Source organism: Leptodactylus fuscus, chromosome 10 (assembly GCF_031893055.1).
Source record: "Leptodactylus fuscus isolate aLepFus1 chromosome 10, aLepFus1.hap2, whole genome shotgun sequence".
Taxonomy (NCBI): domain Eukaryota; kingdom Metazoa; phylum Chordata; class Amphibia; order Anura; family Leptodactylidae; genus Leptodactylus; species Leptodactylus fuscus.
The window spans coordinates 5,666,456-5,694,139 of record NC_134274.1 but is presented as its reverse complement, the minus strand read 5'-3'; the positions used below and the strand labels follow the sequence as shown (position 1 = coordinate 5,694,139).

The window sequence follows — 27,684 nt, the reverse complement described above, 5'->3', positions numbered from 1 at the left end:
ATTATACTCCAGAGCTGCGCTCACTATTCTGCTGGTACAGTCACTGTGTACATACATTACATTACTTATCCTGTACTGATCCTGAGTTACATCCTGTAGATACTTAGATAGATTGTTCTGTCCTTTGCAATCCCTTCAGTATGAGCTAGATCCCTGTATCCTCTTGTCTTCTGCGCCTCTTATACCCCTTGTATATAGAACAGACAGAAGAGTATAATATTGAATACAGTAATAAGTTTATTAGCAGGTAAATACATATTGCACACCATTATCACAGCACAATACACAGATATATGACATTGCTATCAGAGTATATGTCTCTTGTATAATATGACATTTGGGTCTTTCCTCCATGAAGCTCGGGCGCGTTCTAGATTGAAGCATCAGCGATATCTGTCAGTAGGAACTCGTATTCACCTAAAGTAAGAAATAAAGTAACAATAAATCCAGTGAGAGAATGTTCTATAATAGCAAGAAAATCATCTAGGAATACAAGACAAATACAAGGAAGGGAAGTACATGTATCCTTGTACGCATGGAGCGAGGTTTAACTTTACAATTAACACTTCAAATGCACTAAGGTTAAAAGCCTTAACTGGCTGAGGAGGATGACGGAGATCTGCAGTGAGTTGCCCTCAGTTAGTTTAATGTGACTTGAACTTATTCTCGAGACTTGACCTTGTCCTCCATATCTGTCTCTGTCTTACCTTTTTCCTCCAAATCAAGATGAGGACAATCAGCGCATAGAGGGCACTTTTACATAGAACCATAATGTAGGAAATCTTCCCCTGGTTTATTGAAATGCTGTAGGTCTCTGAAAAAAGAGAGACAGATAGGTTACTGTCACCAGAACCAGCATATCACCCCAGTCCTGCAGATAGATAGGTTACTGTCACCAGAACCAGTATATCACCCCAGTCCTGCAGATAGATAGGTTACTGTCACCAGAACCAGCATATCACCCCAGTCCTGCAGATAGATAGATTACTGTCACCAGAACCAGTATATCACCCCAGCCCTGCAGATAGATAGGTTACTGTCACCAGAACCAGCATATCACCCCAGCCCTGCAGATAGATAGGTTACTGTCACCAGACCCAGCATATCACCCCAGTCCTGCAGATAGATAGGTTACTGTCACCAGAACCAGCATATCACCCCAGCCCTGCAGATAGATAGGTTACTGTCACCAGACCCAGCATATCACCCCAGTCCTGCAGATAGATAGGTTACTGTCACCAGAACCAGCATATCACCCCAGCCCTGCAGATAGATAGGTTAGTGAAACCAGAACCAGCATATCACCCCAGTCCTGCAGATAGATAGGTTACTGTCACCAGAACCAGCATATCACCCCTGCCCTGCAGATAGATAGGTTAGTGAAACCAGAACCAGCATATCACCCCAGCCCTGCAGATAGATAGGTTAGTGAAACCAGAACCAGCATATCACCCCAGCCCTGCAGATAGATAGGTTACTGTCACCAGAACCAGCATATCACCCCAGCCCTGCAGATAGATAGGTTAGTGAAACCAGAACCAGCATATCACCCCAGCCCTGCAGATAGATAGGTTACTGTCACCAGAACCAGCATATCACCCCAGCCCTGCAGATAGATAGGTTAGTGAAACCAGAACCAGCATATCACTCCAGCCCTGCAGATAGATAGGTTACTGTCACCAGAACCAGCATATCACCCCAGCCCTGCAGATAGATAGGTTAGTGATAGATAGGGTTTCAGACCCAGCATATCACATATATGTGTCAACTTTTTGAAGGTGAAAAAACTGGTAAAGGCCACAGAGGTCACTTACCTTTAGAGACGCCACAATCTGTAAATAAAATATAAGAAACACTTTGTTAGTATTAAGAATTACTTTTCTAAGGCTTAATATACTGCTCAAATATATCACAATGTCCAATGCACCAATTGTATTTTTTTCCTATTGGCTTGAAATTTCTCTCTGGACAACCTCATCCCAATTTCCTGTCATCAGTCCTTCCTATGTTTGCGTCCCTACTACTACCAATCACCTATGGTCATTCTCCTTTCGTCTTCTCCATTGGACCCCACCCTCACCGATAACCTCTTGATACATTATATATATATATATATATATATATATATATATATATATATTGTTGCCATTTCCTTTACCTGTTTCTCCTCTAACCTCTGCATAATTTTTCCCGAATTTCTCATCCAAAAATGCAGCCTCACATCGAAACACGGTATCCGGATTGAAATATTCTGATCTGGTCAGGGTGAGACGTTTGCTGGTGGAGTATGAAGAACCATCCTTGCTTTTCTTTGGAACAGGTTCATATAAGTTGGGTCTTAATGTTTTATCCACAAACCACTGGATTTTCACATGTTCTGGAAAGAAACCGCTTGCAACGCAGACCAAAGAAATGAATTTGTGGTCTTCAAGTTCTTGTTTGCTGGGCCGGTAGATTGTGACAATGGGAGGTTTAACTTCTTGACCTTTTTCTGCAAAATTCAAAGGTTATAAAATATATAATATAACAATAATATAATACATTTTTTTAAAAAAAATCTTCAAAAATGAATTAAAAAAATGTACATTTTTGGGGACTTTTCAGTCAAGATATGAACAATTGAGGAGCTGACTGTAGGTTTGACAAAATTTACTTATTTCTAAATGTCTACCATTCAAATTAATGGAAGAAAGTTGTCCTTAAAGGGGTTGTCCAGGATAGCAAGTAAAGGAACCAGGACATCACTCACCTATATCACCTGTGACTTCTTCCACCAAAACAAGACCCCAGAGCATCAGGGCTGGATTATAATGGGAGACACTTGAGAATCAGGAACAGGAGATTATGGAAAAGGAGGTTGGTTTTTTTTTTTTTTTTTTTTTTTTTTCACCTTCCCGGCCTCCTTATCAAAAATTGGTTATCCTGGACATCCCCTTTAAGGGCAGAACTTTCATTAGGATGATCTCTGAGGCTTCTGGGAGTTGGACCTTAGCCATATATGTACGGTCTAGCCATTGATTAGCCAATGATCATCACAGTCCAAAAACCCTTTGAGAAACATGGAGCCTTATTTATTTATTTTTTTGCAGATTTTGATACCAATTCCCGAAAAAAAAAAAAAATGTAACAGAAGAGAGAAATAAAAGTCCACTTCCAATTCATTTTCAAGCCATTCTTGGCAGCAAAATCTGCAACAAACAACTGAACTTTTTTCCACAATGGGTGGTCTCAGCTGTAAGCTGCATCTACAGGTCTGTGAGGTGACGGCAAGAATGGCACAGGGATGATATTTACGAGCTGTCTATAGACCCATACCTTCAATACAATGAGTGTCTGCAAAATGGACAAGAACAAGACCCGTCCTTAAGTCCTAAAGGCCCCCTACAAGAACTTGTGTGGATGGAGCCATAGAGAATAAAAGGTCAATGGGCTAACATGGCTATCATCCCTACACGGCACACGATGGAGTGCATGGAGCCAAAGGGTGTCTTTACGTATTGCAGTCTACAGCTGAAAAATCGGCACCATTCCTCGGAGTACAGATATTTAGATGAATGGGGCTGGTTTTTAGTGGTACAGTTTCTAAACTTATATCCGATTGGGTTTTATGGCTGTCATATGATGACCCCTTTAAACTCTGGTTTTGTAGAGAACCTTAATATGTCTGAATTAAGTCCTCAGCAAAGTCAACCACCATTATCTAGGCATGAGCCTCATGGGGTTTTTTGCCTTCCCCTGGATCAACACTGTAGGGGATTGTAGGGTTATAGGTTGGACTTGATGGACTAATGTCTTTATCCAACCTCATCTACTATGTAACTATGTAATATATATGTTATTTCTTAGATAATCTGAGACAAAACCAATAGAAGAACCTAAATAAAGGCAGAAAATCAACTACAGAGCGATATCATTAATAAGAATGGAAGGTTAGTAAGAAAATGGAAATTCTAAGCTCAGTTATAAGAGTCAACACAAAGGAATATAACAATATACAACTCTAAGAGCCGCGAGACCAAAGCAGAATTAAAATGGCATAAAGTAATTTTTAGACGGAAAAAATAAAGTAAACATTTTTTACTTTTATTAAACTCCTTGCCCTTACTGATAAATATACCATTAGATAATAAATAATTTTTTTTGGAAACTTGATATTAATATAAAATTCTAAATTATGAAATTATTAAAAAATTTTCCTTGAACTATCAATTTGTTCCCCGTTTTTTATCTACAGATAGAGATTATCAGTGGGATTATGATTATATATGTATGTATTAAAAATTTTAAAACATTTTAAAAAATATATTCTATGTAAATTTATGCATAATTTAAAAAAATATTTTTTTTCCTAATTTATTTATTTGCCATTAACTCACCAATCACCGAGACTACTGTCCCTTGTCCAAACTCCTGCTTGTTTCCAGTACTCACAGGCATATACTTGCGCATTAAAACTCTAGTGTAATATTTTGTGTTTTTCTTATGCATTTTTAGGTTTTTTTGTTTTTTCTTTAACACATTCGCTCACAGACTTACCTAACAGTCTGATAACTGTTCCACTTCCAAAGAAGACAGTAGCGGTAGCCACAGTGGGACAAAGTAAACTGGAAACCGCCGGACAGCACTAGGACCCCGGGGCACATGGCGCCCAACATTGCACAATGCGGGGGGGTACAGCCTATATAGGGGAATTATTTTACATTCATGGAGTAGTTTTGCAATGTTTAGAATGAGCTCTGTCCTGATTCCTTCCAGTGCTTATATGGAGACGTAGCATAGAATCATACAGGCAGATTTTTGTAAAGTGCTGACTATACTTTCTATTATGGTGCTCCCCCAGTCCCCACCATATTATATTGTGCTACAAAAACAACAATTCTAAAACATCCAATTTATGAATTGTATTTAATTATTTTTTGTTCATAGATGTAACAGGGCTGAGGTTGATATGTTTAGCTTATCCTATGATGTCTATAGCTTAGCCTATGATGGTGAGCTATCACATTTTGGAAATTGAAGTTTAGGCAACATAGAGACAGTGTAAAGCAGCTAGGTAGTAGATATTTAAGTAGATTTCATTGTATTGTATACTAAATTTCAGACATTCACAATATAGCCACATATTAAGTCCATGTTACAGCCACAAGAACCCCGACCCCTAATTCAGATCACCCTTCCCAACATGATTAATTTCAACCATATCTTGGTAATATTAGAGACCTATGGAGATCTACTATACGTTTAGTTCAGTAGAACCAAATGAGTTACAAGTTTCATGGACATAAAAATGTGACTATGATATTCCCATCTGAAAGTTTTCTGCTCTTTTTTTTGTTGTAATTTAATAGAAATGTAACAGTGATATATTTTTCTTATTAAATATTGAATATTAAAATGTTATGGCAAATTTAAATAAAATTGAGGCAACAATTTACAAAAAATTCTTTGGAGATTAAAATAAAATACATCCCTAAATCATCAATTATAAGTACAGGGTTGTACAGTTAGACATTGTCTTGATGTGACATTTTGAACTACTTATTTTGTAATAACATTAATAAAATAATAAAGAAATACATTTTAAAAAGCTTTAAAACATTTTCATCTTTCCGCTTCTTTTCTCTTTAGTTTTGACAGCAATTAAAAAAATTAAATTTAAGAACAATAAGAAAAATGATTTTAGAAATGAAATGTTTACAAGATATTAATGATTTTTGCTTTAGTTTTTAACACTTACCTAACACAGTCAGAATTGTACCGTTTCCAAAATACTGTCTCTCGGCATTCACAGTTGCAAACCACTATACTAAATCCCCCCTATATCCATTTGAGCGCTTAAACCAAGTAATATTTTGCTAAATTATATAAAAGCTACTACCAAAGTTAAGGAAACTGAGTTCTAAAGAGTTTTTTGGGAATTATTCTGATTTAAATGGACACTTTTTATACTGCTAAAGATTAGAAAGCCTTTCGCACATTTGATATCAGGGATATAAAGTATTATAATAGAGATATAAAACAATATCACTTACCCAGCACTGACAATGTTGTGCCCCCTCCAAACTCCAGCTTGGCAGAATTGCTCACAGCCACATAACATTGTATAAAAACTTACTGAATTTCCAAAACTTACCCAAAACACTGATAACTGTTCCACTTCCAAAGTAAGCAGCAGAACTTCCTACACAGTGAATAATCCCACTAGAAAAACATTCCAAATCTTTTTAAAAAGTGCCATCAAATATATAGTCTATTTCTTTACTGGGCTCCCTCTACAATACTTTAGGGCTGTTTCTTGAAGATAATTTAAGATCTTCATTTGGGGTGAAGAGGTTGTCGCCTATTGTCACTGTGTCCTGGGAATGAAATTGTCCTGGGTGTTCAGAGACTGTTTAGAGGCATGGAAAGGTCCCATCTATAGGAATTTGGCCATACCCTCGGGGCAGGGTTTTTGTAAAGCGTTTCTATTAAATTGTATCATGGTGCCCCCCACTGCTCACCATGTTAGACCCTACTACAAAAAGTTGTCCCTAGTTCCTGCATGAGCACAGTCAATTCTAATTGAAATTTATTTATTTACTAGATTTTTGGTCTCTTACGCTATATTTTTATCCATATGAATATATTTTGAGCCCTTAGGTTGTGAATAGGGCTAAGTTGGTCACACACAGATGTGGCATAGTTGAGATTGTCACTTAACTCTTTGGGGTTGCATTTTTTTGCACATCATGGTAATAGTTCTCTGAGTTAGGCAGGTTTCACAAAGCAATAGTATGACCCTATAGTGTCTCCTTTAGCGATAGCACTCCGACCCAACGTGATGCTACTAAATTGGGTTGAGGACATTAAAGATCCCTATGACAACCTATGGTCTTTATGGCAGAATGTTGAATGGTTGATGCAATATGGACCCTAAAATTATATTATGGCCACATGAAATGGACCCAAAGAAAATAGATTTACCTGCAGTTCATTGTGCCCCCATAGACAACACAGTCATTTATCGTGTCAAACTCAGCTATGCTGCTCATAACAAACTCAACTCTGCTACATCATCTCCAGATTCATTACTCTCCAGTATAAGCTTGCTATAATATAGAAACACTGATGGAAATTTCTGTATTCCTTCCGGGTTTTTTTGTCCAATTTATAATTTTTTTGCTTCCTTGTGACACTTGAACCCTTTTTCTATTCTTAGTTCCCCTTTATTGTCTCTACTCAAAGTTTCCAATCCACCATCTTAACCTTAATGGGTCATTCTCCACCAAAATTAAATGAATTCCTATATGTACGATGGGATTCATTAAATAACTTACCCAAAATCATCAGGATTGTTCCATTTCCAAAATATTGCTTCTCATTTCCACTCACAGCCAGATATGTTGATACTAAATCCTACCCCTATGACTGTCACCATCTGTACCTATAGAGAAGCCTTAATGGGGGACTATACACAATAAAGGTGCCAATCCCTAAAAATCTTCTACGCTCTACATGCTCCGACTCACTACTACACTAAGTGACCAATATCAGTGATATTTTACAGTCCATGTGCTTATCCAAAACACAGAGCGGTGCCGCTATCAAAGTACACGGCAGAGCCGACTGCAACACAGAGTTGCAAAAAGACCCTTCCCCAACTTTTCTATAGTCTTTTCAATCTCTTGACTGCCACAATTTTTTCCAAAAACAACCATCAGGTCTCGGATCTCATTCTGGTTCCTCAAAGAATGTTCTAGATATTATCAAGAGATTAGTCTTGATAATTTGTATCTATTATACCTGGACTGGACTGTGAATACGCTACAAAATGATACAATTGTTAGTTTATTGTCTGATCTATTGATGTGAATACTCATAGGATGTCCATTCTATATGGAGAGATATCACACAGTGCATATGGGGGGGGGGGGGGTATTCTGCGGTATCAAGTTTAATAGCCGTTGGTAGCCACAAAATATTTGTAACAAAAACATCTGTTTAGTTACATGGTGACAATATGTCGAACCCCTTACTACTTTATCTCCCATCTAATGTGTCCCCCAGGTCATGTCCTCCAAAACAAGAATAATGGATCAACTATTATATACAACTCGATTCCCCAACTTTGTACAGTCTTTCCAATGTCTCACCCCTCTCTTGGCCTTCATGGATTGTTTTTGTTGCTTTTTAGTATCTGGATGCAAAGGTCCACCAGAAGAAATCATTGTGAGTGCCCAAAAGTCAAAGAAGGTCCAACCTTGAGTGACCCGAGGCTGTACAATACCACTTGGACTCTTTTTGTGTTACTTCAGGACACTTTAGCAAATCTTGGGCTCTCTGGTGGACCAGTTTGACCATGTGTATAGATGAACTTGGTGTTATGGAGTAAGCTATATGGACAGTACAGTCCTCCAGCCATAGTCCCAGGATCTAACAATACGGAACGCACCTATCATACAAAATTATACGTCTATAAGACAGCAAAGCATGAGGAACCTGATTGAGCAGTTACTATGTTGCAACTTAACCTTGAGCCCTATCTTTTATAAATAAGATTATGTTCTGAAATATGACACCAAACAACTAATATGATATATGTACGTGACCTGACTCACCCAGTACAGACAGAACGGTCCCATCTCCAAAATACTGTGCTCTGCCGGCATTCACAGTCACTTAAGTCAGTATAGAAACCAGCAGCTTCCTCCCAGGTGCACGGACTCTAAGCCTTTGAAATATTATTACTGGTCTCATGGTGGTTAGTCCCTCATGATTCTTCTGTGTTTTTACAGAATTTCAACCTCAAATCCAACATTTAAGACATATGTGTAGACAGGAGGTAGAATGACAAGTCTGTTGCTACTCATCTACTTGGAAGCTCATGTATACAGTATATGATCAGTCTTTCGATAGCTTTAGTCTTGAAGACCATGAAACCTCCTTGGTTCTACTCAATTGAGCCTTATTCACCAGATATCCCTACTATTGTGTAACTACAGTCCGGTAGAAAAGTTTTCTTAGTCTAGTTCTGTTCGGCAATTTCCACTGTCCTAACATTTTCACCTCCATTGATCTAGACCTAAATTTTAAACATGTATCAACCTTACACGATGGCAAAGCCCACCAAAAATCTATTGGAAAAACTTTCTTAAATCTGTTTAGAACCATTTCAAGATGTTCTTCACACTGACTTACTATACCCAGAAGAAGTGACCTATAGCACCTAACCTACATTGTACTCATGACTGACATGACCCATATTCCTATTGACCCCCCTAAAAATGTTTTAAACCAAGAGCCACAAAAGTCTTCAAGTTAAACTTTAGAAGTCATGTAGTGACTTACCCATGACATGCAGCACGGTCCCTCCACCAAAATACTGGGGGTCATAGGAACACATTGATAAGAGCTAGCACCAAATCTGAAAAAAAGGGCCCATTGGTCCAATTGGGAAAAATTTTGTGTCCCTTCATTTTTGTTAGGTGACATATTGCTTTGTACCAATGATGGACGATGATGAATATTTGGTATGTGAATTTTCTTTAGAAATGCGATGGACTAGTCCTGACCTAATATGATCCTAGTACTGATACTGTAACTCATATGGTGGACACTAAGTCATTGGGTTTGGTTCATGATATCACATACATTAGCTCCACAATTTTGTAGGGTTCTAGACTATGGTTGGCCATACCAACCACCATCCCAAGACCAACTACATACACAATACAAAGAAATGATCCTAAAATTTGATATACACCTTTAAAATTCCCTCCATAACCATAACGTACAATCATAACGACCGAATTTTAGTAGAGTAAAACTAAAGAATTCCACTATTTCTCCATGATTTGCATGGTCTTATAATACAATGTGGGCAAAAATCTACTCTATACACACAAATTCTATCAACAACAAAGACTATTATCATGTCCTTGTACAATTACTTACTAATACTGGACCACTGACTAGTGACCTACAGAGTACAACCGGAATATAAAACGTATATCACATGGATTTATTACAAGATAAATTCCCCAATCGTACTTACCAAGTACAACCAGATGACTCCCGCTCCCGAAATATTGTATATTGCCCTCACAGCAGTACTTCATTGCTTTAAAACCCTGATCGTTACCTTTTGCAAACCCTATTACAATATGCGCTGAACCACCATCCTTTATGGCAGAGCCCTGTGTTACCGACACTGAGTTTTTCCAAAAACATTATAGCCAATTTTGGATGAATTCTGGTTCCGTGAATTACAAGACTCTAAAGAAACCTCACAGATAGTTCAGCTATTCATTACACCCAATATATAAACATATAAATATGTAAACTGTATAACTTTTTCCTTTACATAAATCAAAAATCTAAGTACCTTACTGCTATTGCATATCAATGTCTAAGTCATGTCCCAATTTCAATCATCTTACCCAACACGGAAAGGACGGTTCCAGATCCAAATTCTTGCTTCTGGTTGCTCACAGCTCATAATGACTGTATAAAAACTACCATTTTGTAGACTATCGACACTTACACGAATACCAAATACAATGTTGAGGTCACAAAAACCATAAAAACTTACCCAAGACACTGACTACAGTCCCTGCTCCGAAGTAAGGAGGTGAGTTGGTCACAGAGAGAGGACCCTCTCTGAAAACCTACCATGAGAGCTGCCCCGCGTCCTTTAAGCCTAAGTATTGGTCACATAAAAGAACAAGTTCTACTTTTGGACATTTCCATCCCACGGTGATTGTATCAAATCTCATTCAATTGCAATATACACGTCAACACTTACCTAAAACACTGACTGTTGTTCCTGCCCCAAAGTAAGCGGCAGAGGTTGTCACAGAGACTCGACCCTCTTCGAAAACCTAATCTGAGAGTTGCACGGTTCTTACCTAGCACAGAGAGGGTCGTTCCAGTTCCAAATTCCGGCTTCTGGGCAGTCACAGCCCCCCATGGCTGTATAAAAACTATGACAGACTTGAATTTTTTGAGACCATAAAAACTTACCCAAAACAGTAAGTACTGTCCCTGCTCCAAAGTAAGCAACGGTGTTTGTCACAGAGACAAAGACCCCTCTTAAAACTTGCCCTTCCTTATGTTTGTTGTCCCTGATATTGTCTATTTTTGAAAGCTCTATTCATATGGTCTCCAAGAGTCTATCTTATAGAAAAAAAAATTAAGACAACCCCATTTTTCTTGGTTCTCCAAAATGCAATCAACTTGTCTCATTTTCCTTCGTCTCAATATCTAGCGATGTATACAACAGTATATTCGGCCTGACCCAGATTGTCCCAGCTCTCTTCCTCTTAAACATCTCAAAAATTTACAATAACCTTATTTTTAATATCCAGGTTTACAATACATTTCTGAGTATAGAGCAGAGTATAAAAATACTGACCTAACACCGAGAGGACGGTCCCTCCACCGAAATATGCTTGATAGTTACACAGGGGTAATGGCCAGCTCAAAAACTTCATAGACATAAGTGGGGTTCTGTATACCTTGGCCGGGCTATCTCTAAATGGACTTATATTCTAGTCGTAGAAGTGAAGCCTTAAGAGAACCGTAAATTCATACAAAAAGGATATAAAAAGACTAAAGGGAAAAGCACTTACCCAGGACGGTGAGAGTTGTCCCTTTCCCAAAAACAAGAGCAGCTCCGTATGAAGCCACAAAGACATCTCTATGAGCAAAAACATCATCAATATCCGTGAATCCAATGTCCATCTACTCATACAAAGTAACGATTCCACCATGAGGCTCCTTCTAATAATAAAACATCTTCTTACGTGAAATTTCTTCTTCTAATCCTTGAATGCTTGAAGGCCTCTCCATCCCCCTCTGTATACTGTGCGTCACCTCCTCTATATGGACTCTGAAGCTCCTCAGATGTCCGTGACTCCTTCTACGCGTCTTACATTTCTTTCCTCTTCTATCACCTTTTTTGTAATGTAACAGAACTTCTTCTGCTTCCTCTTTCTCAAGTGTAGCAAACAGTTTCTTCGCACCTTCACTTATCAATATTCACATCATTATTTTTTTTTTATTTATTTCACCCAGTTATACGACTTTTTTTCTAGATTTTTTCTTTACGGTCATCATATCCTACATTTTTGTTTTGAGGACATATTCTGTCTTTACACGGCTTTTGTTATGGATCCATTTGGTGCCTATGGTTTCTCTGCGTGTCTTAGATTCTCTTTAGAGATGTTTTCTTCTAGATTTTCATATAGTTCTGAAAAAAATATCTCACTAATGATGTCCATCTGGTCTCATCCATCTATAATATCCCACATTACTCCTCTTTATATTCATGACTCCACTATGTTGACATCTATTTCTAATTGTTGGTTTGACGTTGACTATGATGACCTTTTCCTATTTTGAGCCACCATCTTTATTTCTTACAATGGAGCTTCTTCACCTCTTTCTTGATGGTGCCTCGTATTCTCCTTAATGGTGGCGTCTCTCAGCATTGGACATTACAAGGCCTCTCAACATCTTCTATGGTGGAGCCACTCAGCACCTTCCATGATGGAACCTCCAATATCTATTATGATACTAACTGAACATTTTGCATGATGGCGCTGCTGAGCATTAGCCATGGTGGTATTTCTCAGCATCTTCCATGATGGCACCTTGTAGACTCAGAATCTAAGTAGATTCAGCATCTTCTGTGATGGAGCTTCTCAGCATCTTCCATGATGGAACTTCTGAACCTCTTCCTTATCACTCAGCACCTTCCTCCATTTCTAGTGATGATCTATATTCCCATATCTTTCTCTGTTCTCTTATCTATACTCAATATCGTTAATAATTCTCATTTTTGAATATCTTTATCTAAGTGACACTGGCCCACCCAATATCAAAGAATCATCTGGTCTACACAGCGTTCTAACTCAATGATGGCCTCAGAAGTCAACCCCATTTGGAGTTGACGTTGGGACCACTCACTTATCAATAGGGTTTATATCTTATGGGATCACTGATAAGTTAGAAGGTGAGTGTCAGTGTTTTTTTTATTCTATCATACCTCCCCTGGACCTCCGCTTATTATATTCCAGGATATGACATCACACCACAAACAAAATTGGCAGCCAAATATTCACAAAATCTTGAAAAATTTGGCCATTTTTAGTTGGAGGGTAGACCTTTACTATACTTTCCTCTTGCAGGTCCAAGTGAACTGTTGACAACAAACAACTTCAATACTTCAGTATGGGCAGGGGTGAACCTTGCCTTTTTGCCACCTGAGGCGGATAACACCACCACCCGCTGCTCCCCCAATCCCTGCCTCACCCCCCCCCCCCACAGCAAAAAGGCTAGGTTCACTCCTGACTACACAGCATGTAGTCCAAAAATTGTTTCAATTTTTGGACCCCACGTTGTGTAGTGATTAACCCCCTCCCCCCCACCAGTGTCCGCTTACCTGCAGCTCCCTGTTCTTCTTGGTCCAGTCCACTGTCCGGTCTTCAGAGTGCCCCCCCACCCCCCCTGCGTTGGACACAGGCACACGTCTGGTGCGGGCCTGATTACGTGGCCACGTCACCCGGTGTGTGGGGCAGAGGGGGCGGCATTAGCAGGCAGAGAGCAGGCAGGGAGAGGACCTGCTCTCTGCTAAGCGTGAGGGGCGGCCGCTGGAGCAGCGCTGCATTCACAGGGTCTCCCCAAACCACCGCTCGCTTCCTGTGTCGGGCTGCCGAGACGGTGATTCTAAGCCAGTAAAACTGCCACTTCCCCCTGGGGTCCCGGCATAGCGCCGCCTGAAGCGGTCGCTTCAAGTCGCCTCATGAGAGGTGCGGCGCTGGGTATGGGAAAAAAGTTGCGATAAACCTTGCAACATTATTTCAAAAACTCCTAAATATTCTAAAATGTAACAATTTTACTTGACCAATTGTCTCTTTTTCTATAGTGAACATTGAGGTTTTACAGTATGTTATCCATATTCTACTATACATGTGTTTATATTATTTTCTTCCATATATTCCAATGTCTTGCCCACTCTTATCCTTCTGTCCTCTTAAAATCCAGTCTATGGGGAAACATTGAAAATTTCTTGGGGCAAGAAACAAAATCATATAAAAAATATATAAAAAACATCTCAGCTGCCATTGTTAAGTTGGACCCAAGTGCCAAGTAAGGTGTACGGCGATAGACCAATCTCTCAAGCTACTGCCCGATCTTCTTGTTGCATGGATAGCTTTATTAAATTGGTTACAATACAAACATTCTACTCTACAATGATAAATTCCCTTGAGGGTTTTTGTAAAGGCTTCCCATCAGTTTGTATCACAGTGCCCCCTGTCCCCACAATGTTACACCCTCATACAAAAAGAAGAGACTCTGCTCCTAGCTGCCGGGTTACAAGTCACATCTTGGCGGCCTCTTCTTGGAACTCCAACAGGAGGAGCTGCCGATTGTGGTTTGTTACAGTAACGAATGTTACAAGTTCTCGTCGCATTCTATCTATAGATTTGTTTTTGATCTCTTTTTATAAACAGAGGAAACAGGAAGATGTTGGGAATAAATATCTCCCCTAATTGGTGGGAAAAGTCGGTCATGTTCAAAAATGTTAACAATTAAAAAAATCAAAAAGTTCCCTCGAGATTTGCTTTTCTTATGTTACAAGACCATCACCGAGAGACGTCTCCGTCATAGAGAGCTGAGACTACTGTGAAGATTTCTGACCCATTTTCTTTTATTGTACCTTAAACCAGGTCACCCGAAAAACACACCCAAGGGGGCGACGCTGAAATCAGCCAATCAGAGATCACAGAGAAATACCTGACTTTACCTATATGGATGGTATTTCCTTACGATAGTGATACGTGAGATCTGAGACCCGGCACCCATACTGATCAGCTGATATCTGCACAGTGTACAGAGCCAGAAGTCGAGATTAGTGAACCAGTTTATTACGAATTTTCCAAAACCTGAGTTTTCTGGGGGATTCACCACTACAGAATCACTACTATGGTGTGGGGTGTCTTCAGACCTGAGACGATAATAAGGAGTGGTCCAGGGCCATGCTGACATCATGACTCCTTGACGCCAGTGTCATGATATTGCCATGCCCCATGTGACTTCTGGGGCTCAATCACAAACCTCGGCGATACCCTGTGGCCAATGAAATCAGCAAGGAGGCCAAAAACAGACCAGGATAGAGCCGTGACAAAGTACTGCAGATCAAGGGAACTGGCAATAACATGGCATGGCTGCTATACAGTATACAGAGCTGTATACTTCTGAGTCCATATACTGTGCTCCGGCCACTGGACCTCACTGATCACATATGGGTGTCCTATCCTAAGGACTGTATAGTCTTGGACAACTCCTTTAAATATTGCAATACCTGAGATAACCTGTACTAAAAGGGGGGCGCTCTTCCTGGAAGGTATCAAACAAGTTATTTTTATGACTTTTAAGATGAAATATTCAATGTCTGATCATTTTGGGATAAAATAAACCCCCACCTCTTCTATAACAAGTATCAGGCTGGTTCTCGCCTATAGCAGGAGGCAGCGATATCCTGCAGGAAGTCGCTGTCTGACAGCCGGTGAGAATTCCTCACAATCTCTTGATGGATTTCGGTTGCTTCGACCACAGTCTTTTTTTTATTACGACTTTCTCATCCATTTATCTTTATAGTCGGCTGCCTCAAAACCGTCACAGCAGTTTCCTGAACCAAACAGACATCGGAACGTGGCGCAGCCGCAACAAACCGCCGGGTGTAAATTAATAAGGCCCGTCAATCGCTTTATATTCCACTTTGTTCTTATTAACCCCATAGTGACACTTTGTTATGAGAATATCATTCCTGTGAGTGTTATATGAAGTCTGAGCACTAGAGGGCGCTAAATATCTTCCTATTTTCTATCAGGGTTGAAGCCGTTTCTGCAGCGTTAATCTGAATATTTTCTCATATTTTAACCGTATCATGTTCTGGACGTCAATAGATGCAGATACCGAAGGCGGAAACTTATAGATTTTTTGAAAAAGTGTTATATCCTGCAATTTTCTGACCACTAAACCTAATAATAGACTGACAATTACCAGTTTCTTTGCAGCAGTCACTTCATTTCCAATAAGACAGGGTTCCAATAGAAGATAACACCTCTATAGATATCACTACTGACTACAGATGATGTCACAGCTTATTTGTACAGAGAATATCTAGAAAACGCTTCCAGAGACCTCAATGAGTCAGTTCCAGACTATTGCTTCCTATGGCCATGACTATGCTATCAGAACACTAAATGCAGGTATATAGACAAATCTCCTGTATATACAGTGCACTAGACTTATATGGACATGTTTAGTTTGTTGGAAGGTTAAGTGTGTTGGAAAGACGAAGAAGAAATTCTGTTACATTTTACAAGATCAATTCTTTTATTTTATTCTTCCTTTATTACAGTCACATACAATTAAAGCGATTTATTTTATTGCTCTTAATACGCGGCCAGTTTTTCTTCAATCCAGGACACATAGTTACACACCTTTGTATACACCCCTGGATATCCGGGTAAGGCGCAGCCGTAACCCCAGGACACGACGCCTTGCAGAACTCCATTGCAAACCACAGGACCTCCAGAATCGCCCTAAAGAAACCAGAGACACCATGACTGGAGACGAGTCACTCCGATCACACATGTGTATGGGATCTGGAATAACCAGGTTAACACCAAACGTACAGGCCTGGGCTATAAGACACATTGTTGTAAATGTATGGCCAAGGTGTAAACTATAACTGTCCCGGACCATAATGATTCATAAAGGGTTTTCTGGAAAATTAACATCAATGACCAATGTTGGATTGTAATTAAAACACTTATTATAAAAGATTAACCCACAATATACCTGACAAGAGTCTTTTCCACCTTCTAAGAAACCCAAGCAGACCATGTTGTCAGTGATTTGTCCAGGATAGGCAGCTTGGCAGAGCTGATCAGCCAAAATTGGAGCTTTCAGGCATTGCAGAATATCCGGATAATTAACTAAAAAAAAGATGACACATTAAGTCACAGAAAACAGAGAATATTACAGCCGTACACCTCCTATAAACACCAGTGATATAAGCTTATCCTGCACTGATCTAGAGTTACATCCTGTATTATACTCCAGAGCTGCGCTCACTATTCTGCTGGTACAGTCACTGTGTACATACATTACATTACTTATCCTGTATTATACCCCAGAGCTGCGCTCACTATTCTGCTGGTGCAGTCACTGTGTACATACATTACTTATCCTGTATTATACTCCAGAGCTGCACTCACTATTCTGCTGGTACAGTCACTGTGTACATACATTACTTATCCTGTATTATACTCCAGAGCTGCGCTCACTATTCTGCTGGTACAGTCACTGTGTACATACATTACATTACTTATCGTGTATTATACTCCAGAGCTGCGCTCACTATTCTGCTGGTGCAGTCACTGTGTACATACATTACATTACTTATCCTGTATTATACTCCAGAGCTGCGCTCACTATTCTGCTGGTACAGTCACTGTGTACATACATTACATTACTTATCCTGTATTATACTCCAGAGCTGCGCTCACTATTCTGCTGGTGCAGTCACTGTGTACATACATTACATTACTTATCCTGTATTATACTCCAGAGCTGCGCTCACTATACTGCTGGTACAGTCACTGTGTACATACATTACATTACTTATCGTGTATTATACTGCAGAGCTGCGCTCACTATTCTGCTGGTGCAGTCACTGTGTACATACATTACATTACTTATCCTGTATTATACTCCAGAGCTGCGCTCACTATTCTGCTGGTACAGTCACTGTGTACATACATTACATTACTTATCCTGTATTATACTCCAGAGCTGCGCTCACTATTCTGCTGGTACAGTCACTGTGTACATACATTACATTACTTATCCTGTATTATACTCCAGAGCTGCGCTCACTATTCTGCTGGTACAGTCACTGTGTACATACATTACATTACTTATCCTGTATTATACTCCAGAGCTGCGCTCACTATTCTGCTGGTACAGTCACTGTGTACATACATTACATTACTTATCCTGTATTATACTCCAGAGCTGCGCTCACTATTCTGCTGGTGCAGTCACTGTGTATATACTTTACATCACTTATCCTGTATTATACTCCAGAGCTGCGCTCACTATTCTGCTGGTGCAGTCACTGTGTACATACATTACATTACTTATCCTGTATTATACTCCAGAGCTGCGCTCACTATTCTGCTGGTGCAGTCACTGTGTACATACATTACATTACTTATCCTGTACTGATCTCTCCATTTATTCTCTGCCTAGATACATTGACTGTTACCCCTGGTTATATATTTATATATATTTATATGCTTTATATGTTTATTAGGGTTGAGCCGATCTTGAGATTTCAGGATTGATGTTAAAATCCGATTTCCGATCATGTTCCATCCAATCCTGATCGCTCAATCCTAATGTTTATCACAAAATAATCAGCTTTTCCAGACAACACAAATTTATGATATTTTGTCACAAGATGTTTTTTCTATCTGTATGTGTGCGGCCACCCAGTGGTCATATTGTTTGTTGCAGCCTTTCAAGGGTCTTTTGTACTAAATTAGTATGACAAGATATTGCAGTTCTGATGACAGTCATGGTGCACACACGTGCACAGTACGTGTAGGTCCCGGTCCTCGCTCTGTGTATGCTATAAATGTGTGCACTGAGGATATCACTCTCCTTTGTCTCACTCTATATAATGTTTTCTCACCCCCATTGCTCAGAGTGTTCCCCCATCCAGAGATGAGGCAGCTTGTCCCGACCTCGCCACAATGAGTCGGTAGGCTGACCGTCTTCACTTGAGTGTTCAGCCTTACCGGCTTTTTCAGCCGAATTAACATGATGTCATTGTCAAGAACAGAAGCATCGTACTGTGGATGTCGGATGACCTTAGAAGACGCAATGAACTGCTCGGCTCCTTCTAATACATTGATGTTATGTTCTCCAAGTCGGACTTCAATACGTCTAAAACAGAAAAACTTATAGTTTTATAGTGACGCTATTACTGGGGTCAACCTGGGAACTCATATGCATTTGTGATATATAGGGTTGTCTCATTTGGAAAAAATGTATTATATACCCTATTCAAGAATATGAGAGCGGCATCTACTACTTGGAATCTCACTGTGTGTGCAGAGTGGATCACTCGTGCTCTGGTGGACATGATCACAATTGTGTACAAGGATCTGCCATCAGTTGAGGGTTAAAGAGTCTAAATTACAAATAAATGTTGGCTACATGTTTGTTCAGCCTACAGATACTACTCAGTACATATGCATAAGCTATCTATGATCAAGTTATAGACTCTAAGGCTTCCCCAAGTTAGAGAGGGGTAAATCAGGGGAACTAGTAAAAACCGGGTAAGACCAGGAGATCACCAGTTAAACAGAATAAGGTTCTTGCAGAGAATTCGGAGAACACAGAGCCTAGATACAAATGTAATCACAGGCATCTGATAAAGGAATGTTTCAGCCCTTTATTGGCTCTGCATCTCACCCCTCTCTTGTCTGAACTGACTCGGACAAAGTTTGGCTAGTAGACATAGCAATCATAAAGCAACAGCCCTGGAGCAAATACTGATATGGTACAGACTCTCCCCCAGCAGAGCTGCAGAGAAGAGAAAACAACTGATGGGCAGACAAGTAATGGAGCGTGAAGATTCTGATTCCTGACATGTTATATGATCATTTTCCATCAATTGTATTACATGGCGCCCAAAGGTCAGTCTCACATTTGCTCCAATTTACCTACTACTAGATCTAATGATGCAAAAAAGCATGCATACATTGAACGAGAACCATGAGCGTATATCAGCATTACACAGTATATATAAGTACTAGGCGTTGGTGATTTTGCTGCATTGCACATACATATATTATTTCCTTACCTTTGATAGCAGTGAGCAGCAGACACCACCCATAGGGTACTAATCAGGGACCCTCCACAGAAATGATAGCCGATATTCAGGGACACCTGGTACGGAACAGAACCTTCTGGACACGTGTACCCTCCGACAATCTTATCATCATCCTCAATGGGGGCTGCGGCTGAAAAAAATCAATTAACAAATATTATTTTGTAAATTGTTATTTTGTAAATTGTTACGGGTCATCAGTAATACCCCATTAAAGGGGTGGTACCACGTTTCAGTCCCTATCTGAACCTAAGTACCGGGTTCTGGTTCTCCTCTCAGAGCTTGGCTTTCTCCAGGGTTCCCATAGAGAATGAATGGAGCTGCAGGCTGCATACTCGGCCAGACGGTCCACCAAGATTGGTGGGGATCCCAACAGTCGGACTGATCAAGAAGTTTTTTCTATTGATAGGGGATGTTTTACATTTGTTGCAACTATTCAGCAAGGGCAACTGATGTCCTTTGTATGACCACACAGGTCGGACTTTACTAGCTCAGATTACCTTGCTATAAAAAAAGGTCCATATAGCAAAAGGCAGAGAACAGAGGAGACATCATGGAAGATGAAAGGAGGTTGGTGTCCTTCAGCGTCCATTGATCCATCAGGATCTCAATAGTTCAATCCCCCACCCACTGAAATTGGTGTCCTTCAGCATCCGTCAATCCATCAGGATTTGTGGGGATTCCACCGATTGGACCCCCTATAGATTGCAAACTACTCCTCTACGCAACTGATACCACAGGCCGTACTTTCCTGTGTGGCCCAGATGACCATGGTGGGAAGCAGAGGACACCTTATATAATGTGAATGGAGATCGAAGTTCTTCAGTGTCCGTTTTCCACCAATGCTTTCCTACTATCTAATAGTCATCAAGGATATGCCACCCCATGACCTTATATCCACTCTTGTCTCGAATATGTTAGAATCTCTGATATAATACACTTATACCATAGAGAGATGTATAGAAGTTACAAGGGAAATGTCTACATACCAGCAAGTCCCAGGACGAGAAGCAGAAGTTTCATGTTGATATTGTGAAGTCTGTCTTGGCCGCATCTCACCGATATAAACCCTTTATGGGCTGAGGGTTATCTGTATCACCTTGACATGTGTCTGTTCACATGGATGTTCAGGCCAAACACCAAATGTAATAAGTAACAGAAGACTTAATATCAATCCACAACCTCTTAGAGAACATTGCGACATCTAATTTGTCATCTTCATCTGACGGTTCTTTGGATGGACTTATTATGTTTGCAAATGTCCAGCAAGATCAAGGACGTCTGCTAAGATACATCTATCACATGGACGGAAGAGTCCTCCGCTGCTTGTACCACTGTATAGAGTCCGGAGGGCGGCCTTACTCAATGGTATATAAGTCACATATGACCTTGTGTGATTGACCAGACCAGGGCACCTTCCATTGCTCCATGGTCCGGTTCTGATGTTCATGTGCCCATTGCACTGTAGGGGATTTTAATGGTGGTCAATGGTCAGAACAAGTCACCTACTTGGTCTTCGACTACCCATCCCCATGGCTGTATGAGACATATTTCCATCATAAACAGCAACTCATTCAGTAGTTAGTGCTACAATCATTCTTCTCCAGGATCACACCATGTGGGTTAGTCTTTACTCCCCACACTAAGACATCTGCACCCATTCCCAATTTGCCTTTTGTTGGACCACCTTTGATAGGTACCAGCCGCAACCTACTGGGAATACACCAATAAGACCTGTTAGATTTGCCATATCCCATAATTGTCTCCATAGTTCTTGCATTCTGTACCTTCTTGCTTTAGGTCTGTCCTATATATGGACTGCTGCACTACCTGGGATTGTAGGACACTGAGTAGTTTACACGGCGGACATTAGCGGAGACCAGGTGGCTATTTAAATACCCACCATACTATTACGGCAGAGGTAAAGGAAGGGGTTAAAGAGAACCTGCCAGTTTGTGTATTTAGTTGACTCCCCCCAGACCACGGCCCTCATAGTCTCAGATACCTGACCACGGCCGTCATCACCAAGAAACACGTAAGGAAGAGGCCACAGGGCCTGAGAGATTTGGTGAAGGTGATCGGACAGGTCAGAGCCGTCCTCTAGGTCAGATTCTACTTTACTGCTATGGACGGCGATACATTAGACGCGCTCACTGTACAATGTGCTCCTTATAGTTACCAGGTTTTAGCCTTCCAGGAATCTTCCCCCTACAAGGACCCATCACCATCCTTGTGGAGGATTTTATGGTCATTGTGAATCAGTAAGCGGCGGCGCCACAAAGACTGGGGATACTGTGATGGCGCCGGCGTCCATGGCCTTAGATATCACACCGTGACGTCACCAGGTCATATATATAGGAGTACTGTGTGATATATAGGGGTGAGGTCATATATATAGGAATACTGTGTGATATATAGGGGTGAGGTCATATATATAGGAATACTGTGTGATATATAGGGGTGAGGTCATAATATATAGGAATACTGTGCGATATATAGGGGTGAGGTCATATATATAGGAATACTATGTGATATATAGGGGTGAGGTCATATATATAGGAATACTGTGTGATATATAGGGGTGAGGTCATACTATATAGGAATACTGTGTGATATATAGGGGTGAGGTCATATATATAGGAATACTGTGTGATATATAGGGGTGAGGTCATATATATAGGAATACTGTGCGATATATAGGGGTGAGGTCATAATATATAGGAATACTGTGCGATATATAGGGGTGAGGTCATATATATAGGAATACTGTGCGATATATAGGGGTGAGGTCATATATATAGGAATACTGTGTGATATATAGGGGTGAGGTCATATATATAGGAATACTGTGCGATATATAGGGGTGAGGTCATAATATATAGGAATACTGTGCGATATATAGGGGTGAGGTCATATATATAGGAATACTGTGTGATATATAGGGGTGAGGTCATATATATAGGAATACTGTGTGATATATAGGGGTGACGTTATAATATATAGGAACACTGTGTGATATATAGGGGTGAGGTCATACTACATAGGAATACTGTGTGATATATAGGGGTGAGGTCATATATATAGGAATACTGTGTGATATATAGGGGTGAGGTCATACTACATAGGAATACTGTGTGATATATAGGGGTGAGGTCATATATATAGGAATACTATGTGATATATAGGGGTGAGTTCAGTGCATGTCATGTGCAGACCTGGAGACCAAGCCCTTATCTACAGCAGATTTCCACCATATCTTCTATATCCTGGCTATATCCTTTAAGACCACCCTCTAGAAGACACTTTACTATGCAAGTTTGGATCATTCTCTCTGAGAGGTTTCATTGTATACAATATCTTGTCCTTGGAAAGCTGGGTGATAACTAATATTGCACCTCAATCTCTCTGGTACATCGGGTTATTTGCACAGTGCTGCACTCCATGTTCTCATACTGTCTCAAGTACATTTAGGAAAGGCGTCAGTGGGACTACCAACCAGGATTCCCAGGGTTATTTGAGATTTAGACATTGATGTTCTGGCCCTAGGATAGGTCATCACTATCAGATCACTGGGGTCTGACACCTAATACCCTCACCCATCAGAGATTTGCAGCCACTGGTGCTAGCAGAAGGCTCAGTACACTGTGTAGTGTTGCGGTTAGGTAATGGTCGACATCATGATAACCATAAGGAGTCTCAGACTTATTAGGATAATGAATCATTCTTTATTACGCAGAATCTAGTAACAGCTCAACTTCTAAATCCTGAATTACAGTCGCGTCTCCTTGTCCTTCCCTTTAATTGGCAGCGATGACATCATTAATCCAGTCAACAAAGTTGCAGAGCTTGGTGTAGACTCCGGGATAATTGGGCTGTGCGCATCCGTAACCCCAGGACACAACTCCATGCACCTCTCCATTGCAAACCACTGGACCACCAGAGTCGCCCTACGGTGAAGGAAGGAGACGGAGTAAAGAGTATTGTTAATACTTCACCAGTTTTCTGACCTAGTAATGCTCCATTTCTAATCTTATGCTCTGGTCATGTCAAGTCACCTGACAAGAGTCCTTTCCACCCTCAGGGAAGCCCAAGCAGATCATGTTCTCTGTGATCTCTCCTGGGTAGGATTTATGACAATCTTCTTCAGATACAATAGGAACATCCACGCACTGTAAGATGTCCGGGTTAACCACTAGAAAACAATAACAGCAAGTTAAATACAATGTATCAACAATGTATCAAATTCTACAAGAAAGAGTTAGTGCTCTAAGTGCAGGAGCAATAGAATATCTATATGTTGTAACACTCATAGACCAAATCATGGCCAGGCTTTTCTTGGAATAGTTTGGAAGGAGACATTCTTAGAATATTTATCTTGGTCTTCATGATAAGTCCTAAATCTGCACCCATGAAGCCTCGACTTACATCCTGTATATCCCCAGCCGGACACTAGGCACATGGTCCCCGCCGCTGGGCTACTTCCAGGTGGACAGTTTGCAGGCAGCTTGATGGGTTGGATGGCGTCACTAAACAGGGCCGGCTCCGATAGCTTGATCAACATGATGTCATTATCAATCAAGTATGGGTTATACTGCGGGTGGCGGATGACCTTCTCCGAGTCGATGAATTGTTCTGTTCCCTCTAAAGCTCTTATGTTATATTCGCCGATTCTGGACTGGATTTTTCTAAAACAGAGGAGAAAAAATTGTTGAGCGGTTAAAGCACGGCTATGGATTAACAAAGCACCGGATGGCCTTATTGTGAGTTATGTGCTCTCCCCTGGAGCATTGACCTCCTCCCTATCTGTATACATAGGAGGTTATTCAGTACCACTGTACTAACACTAGGAGATGGAGACTTCTTTAAAGTCTACTCTACATTGGAGATATGTTGGAAGCCTCCCATATGTGCCACTCTATAGGCTGGTTATATTTGGTCAATGGTGCCCTAAGAATCTATTCAGTGTACCCACCAGGACCTTTTCTCACACTGCAAACACATTTTGGCTGATCTAACCGTCATCATACATTAGGCATAGAAAAAGACCATCATCATACATTGTTTGTCTACCAATCGGCCATTATGTCATAGTATGGGTCAACTCCTATAAAAGATTAAATTTCGGGGAAAGGAAAAACAATCCTAGTTTTTGTAACACCCTCAGGACATCAGAGCCCCTTAAACCTTCCTGTCCCTAACAGTACTTACGATTTATAGCAGTGAGCAGCCGACACCACCCACCGCTCGTTGATCAGGATTCCTCCACAGAAGTGGTAGCCGACATTGAGAGACACTTGATAGTCCACATTGCAAGGGTATCCACCAACGATCTTATCATCACCAAAAGGGGTCGCCACTGAAACAGAGACTTGTGCCCATTAACCTGGATAGGTTACAGCTTTATAACAATGTAACATGACGATACAAGAGTAAAGAGACACAAATAAAATGAGAAGATCTCAAAGAGCTTCTTACCGGCAACCCCCAGAAGGGCCAGGACGAGAAGGATCTTCATTGTAAGCCAGAAGGATTCTCACTGGCCCCGACAGAGGATTTTATACTTTGGTTAATCAGTAATGTTATCGTCTTTCTTGTTGGCTCTCGGGCTCAGCACTAATGGTGGAGGATCGGACAGGTGGCTTGGCGCGGACTTTATTATTTTCCAGTTCTCCATCTGTTCAGTGGAAATACTTGTGCACCGTAGCCATCTATAGTGTTCAGAAAGGCATCATACGGTAGACATGGAGGGGACGGATATAAGACACAATCCCTTTAAAGGGCCATGTTGGGGGATGAGCGATAGGATTGTAATCTACATGTTGTACAGAGAAGATCATATTGGTGGGGGTCTGGGTGTGAAGGGGGTTCACTGCATCTATTATATACGTTGTACACATACACTATAGAACCTCTTCTGTACCCGGACAATTTCTCTGTTTCAGGTCATGCCAATAATTTGTGTCTTTATTCAGTGACACATTGGGCATAGTTTTTGGTCTTGGTCCCCAAGGGATCAAATGACCGCAGAGGTCAGAGGGGAACCACATTATGGCGGCTCCTATAGCTGTGTACACAGCAACCAGGAAGGCAGGGACAGTGAGAAATTGTGATTCTGGAGGAGTACTTCTTTATTTATTGCTGTACATAGGAGGTAGTATTATAGTAGTTATATTCTTGTACATAGGAGTAGTATTATAGTAGTTATATTCTTGTACATAGGAGTAGTATTATAGTAGTTATATTCTTGTACATAGGAGTAGTATTATAGTAGTTATATTCTTGTACATAGGAGGTAGTATTATAGTAGTTATATTCTTGTACATAGGAGTAGTATTATAGTAGTTATATTCTTGTACATAGGAGTAGTATTATAGTAGTTATATTCTTGTACATAGGAGCAGTATTATAGTAGTTATATTCTTGTATATAGGAGTAGTATTATAGTAGTTATATTCTTGTACATAGGAGGTAGTATTATAATAGTTATATTCTTGTACATAGGAGCAGTATTATAGTAGTTATATTCTTGTACATAGGAGTAGTATTATAGTAGTTATATTCTTGTACATAGGAGCAGTATTATAGTAGTTATATTCTTGTACATAGGAGTAGTATTATAGTAGTTATATTCTTGTACATAGGAGGTAGTATTATAGTAGTTATATTCTTGTACATAGGAGCAGTATTATAGTAGTTATATTCTTGTACATAGGAGGTAGTATTATAATAGTTATATTCTTGTACATAGGAGCAGTATTATAGTAGTTATATTCTTGTACATAGGAGTAGTATTATAGTAGTTATATTCTTGTACATAGCAGTATTATAGTAGTTACATTCTTGTACATAGGAGTAGTATTATAGTAGTTATATTCTTGTACATAGCAGTATTATAGTAGTTACATTCTTGTACATAGGAGTAGTATTATAGTAGTTATATTCTTATACATAGGAGGTAGTATTATAGTAGTTACATTCTTGTACATAGGAGCAGTATTATAGTAGTTATATTCTTGAACATAGGAGTAGTATTATAGTAGTTATATTCTTGTACATAGGAGCAGTATTATAGTAGTTATATTCTTGTACATAGGAGCAGTATTATAGTAGATATATTCTTGTACATAGGAGGTAGTATTATAGTAGTTATATTCTTGTACATAGGAGTAGTATTATAGTAGTTATATTCTTGTACATAGGAGGTAGTATTATAGTAGTTATATTCTTGTACATAGGAGTAGTATTATAGTAGTTATATTCTTGTACATAGGAGGTAGTATTATAGTAGTTATATTCTTGTACATAGGAGCAGTATTATAGTAGTTATATTCTTGTACATAGGAGCAGTATTATAGTAGTTATATTCTTGTACATAGGAGGTAGTATTATAATAGTTATATTCTTGTACATAGGAGCAGTATTATAGTAGTTATATTCTTGTACGTAGGAGTAGTATTATAGTAGTTATATTCTTGTACATAGGAGACAGTATTATAGTAGTTACATTCTTGTACATAGGAGTAGTATTATAGTAGTTATATTCTTGTACATAGCAGTATTATAGTAGTTACATTCTTGTACATAGGAGTAGTATTATAGTAGTTATATTCTTGTACATAGGAGGCAGTATTATAGTAGTTAAATTCTTGTACATAGGAGCAGTATTATAGTAGTTATATTCTTGTACATAGGAGCAGTATTATAGTAGTTATATTCTTGTACATAGGAGT

General features: G+C 39.8%; 3 protein-coding genes across 3 annotated transcripts in view; all 3 read right to left on the bottom strand.

Moving 5' to 3' along the window:
* Positions 1-217: 217 nt before the first annotated feature.
* Positions 218-27,684, bottom strand: part of LOC142182861 (M1-specific T cell receptor beta chain-like) — a 142,974-nt gene continuing 115,507 nt past the window's right edge. Inside the window, exons 4-8 of the mRNA XM_075257634.1 lie at positions 10,419-10,465; positions 2,159-2,491; positions 1,815-1,832; positions 708-814; positions 218-417 (exon numbers count right to left, since the gene is read on the bottom strand). Coding sequence (XP_075113735.1) covers positions 397-417; positions 708-814; positions 1,815-1,832; positions 2,159-2,491; positions 10,419-10,465 — 526 coding nt within the window. The 3' untranslated portion in view covers positions 218-396. The remainder of the gene's footprint in view (positions 418-707; positions 815-1,814; positions 1,833-2,158; positions 2,492-10,418; positions 10,466-27,684) is intronic.
* Positions 16,402-20,983, bottom strand: LOC142182868 (anionic trypsin-2-like). Its single transcript, XM_075257641.1, has 5 exons — positions 20,944-20,983; positions 19,928-20,087; positions 18,752-19,005; positions 16,852-16,988; positions 16,402-16,592 (listed from the first exon to the last, which is right to left on the bottom strand). The coding sequence occupies exons 1-5, from the start codon at positions 20,975-20,977 to the stop codon at positions 16,443-16,445; spliced, it is 735 nt and encodes a 244-aa protein (XP_075113742.1). The 5' UTR covers positions 20,978-20,983; the 3' UTR covers positions 16,402-16,442.
* On the bottom strand, positions 23,657-25,469 carry LOC142182863 (anionic trypsin-2-like). The gene is made up of 5 exons (XM_075257636.1): positions 25,430-25,469; positions 25,163-25,310; positions 24,380-24,639; positions 24,010-24,146; positions 23,657-23,901 (listed from the first exon to the last, which is right to left on the bottom strand). The coding sequence occupies exons 1-5, from the start codon at positions 25,467-25,469 to the stop codon at positions 23,752-23,754; spliced, it is 735 nt and encodes a 244-aa protein (XP_075113737.1). The 3' UTR covers positions 23,657-23,751.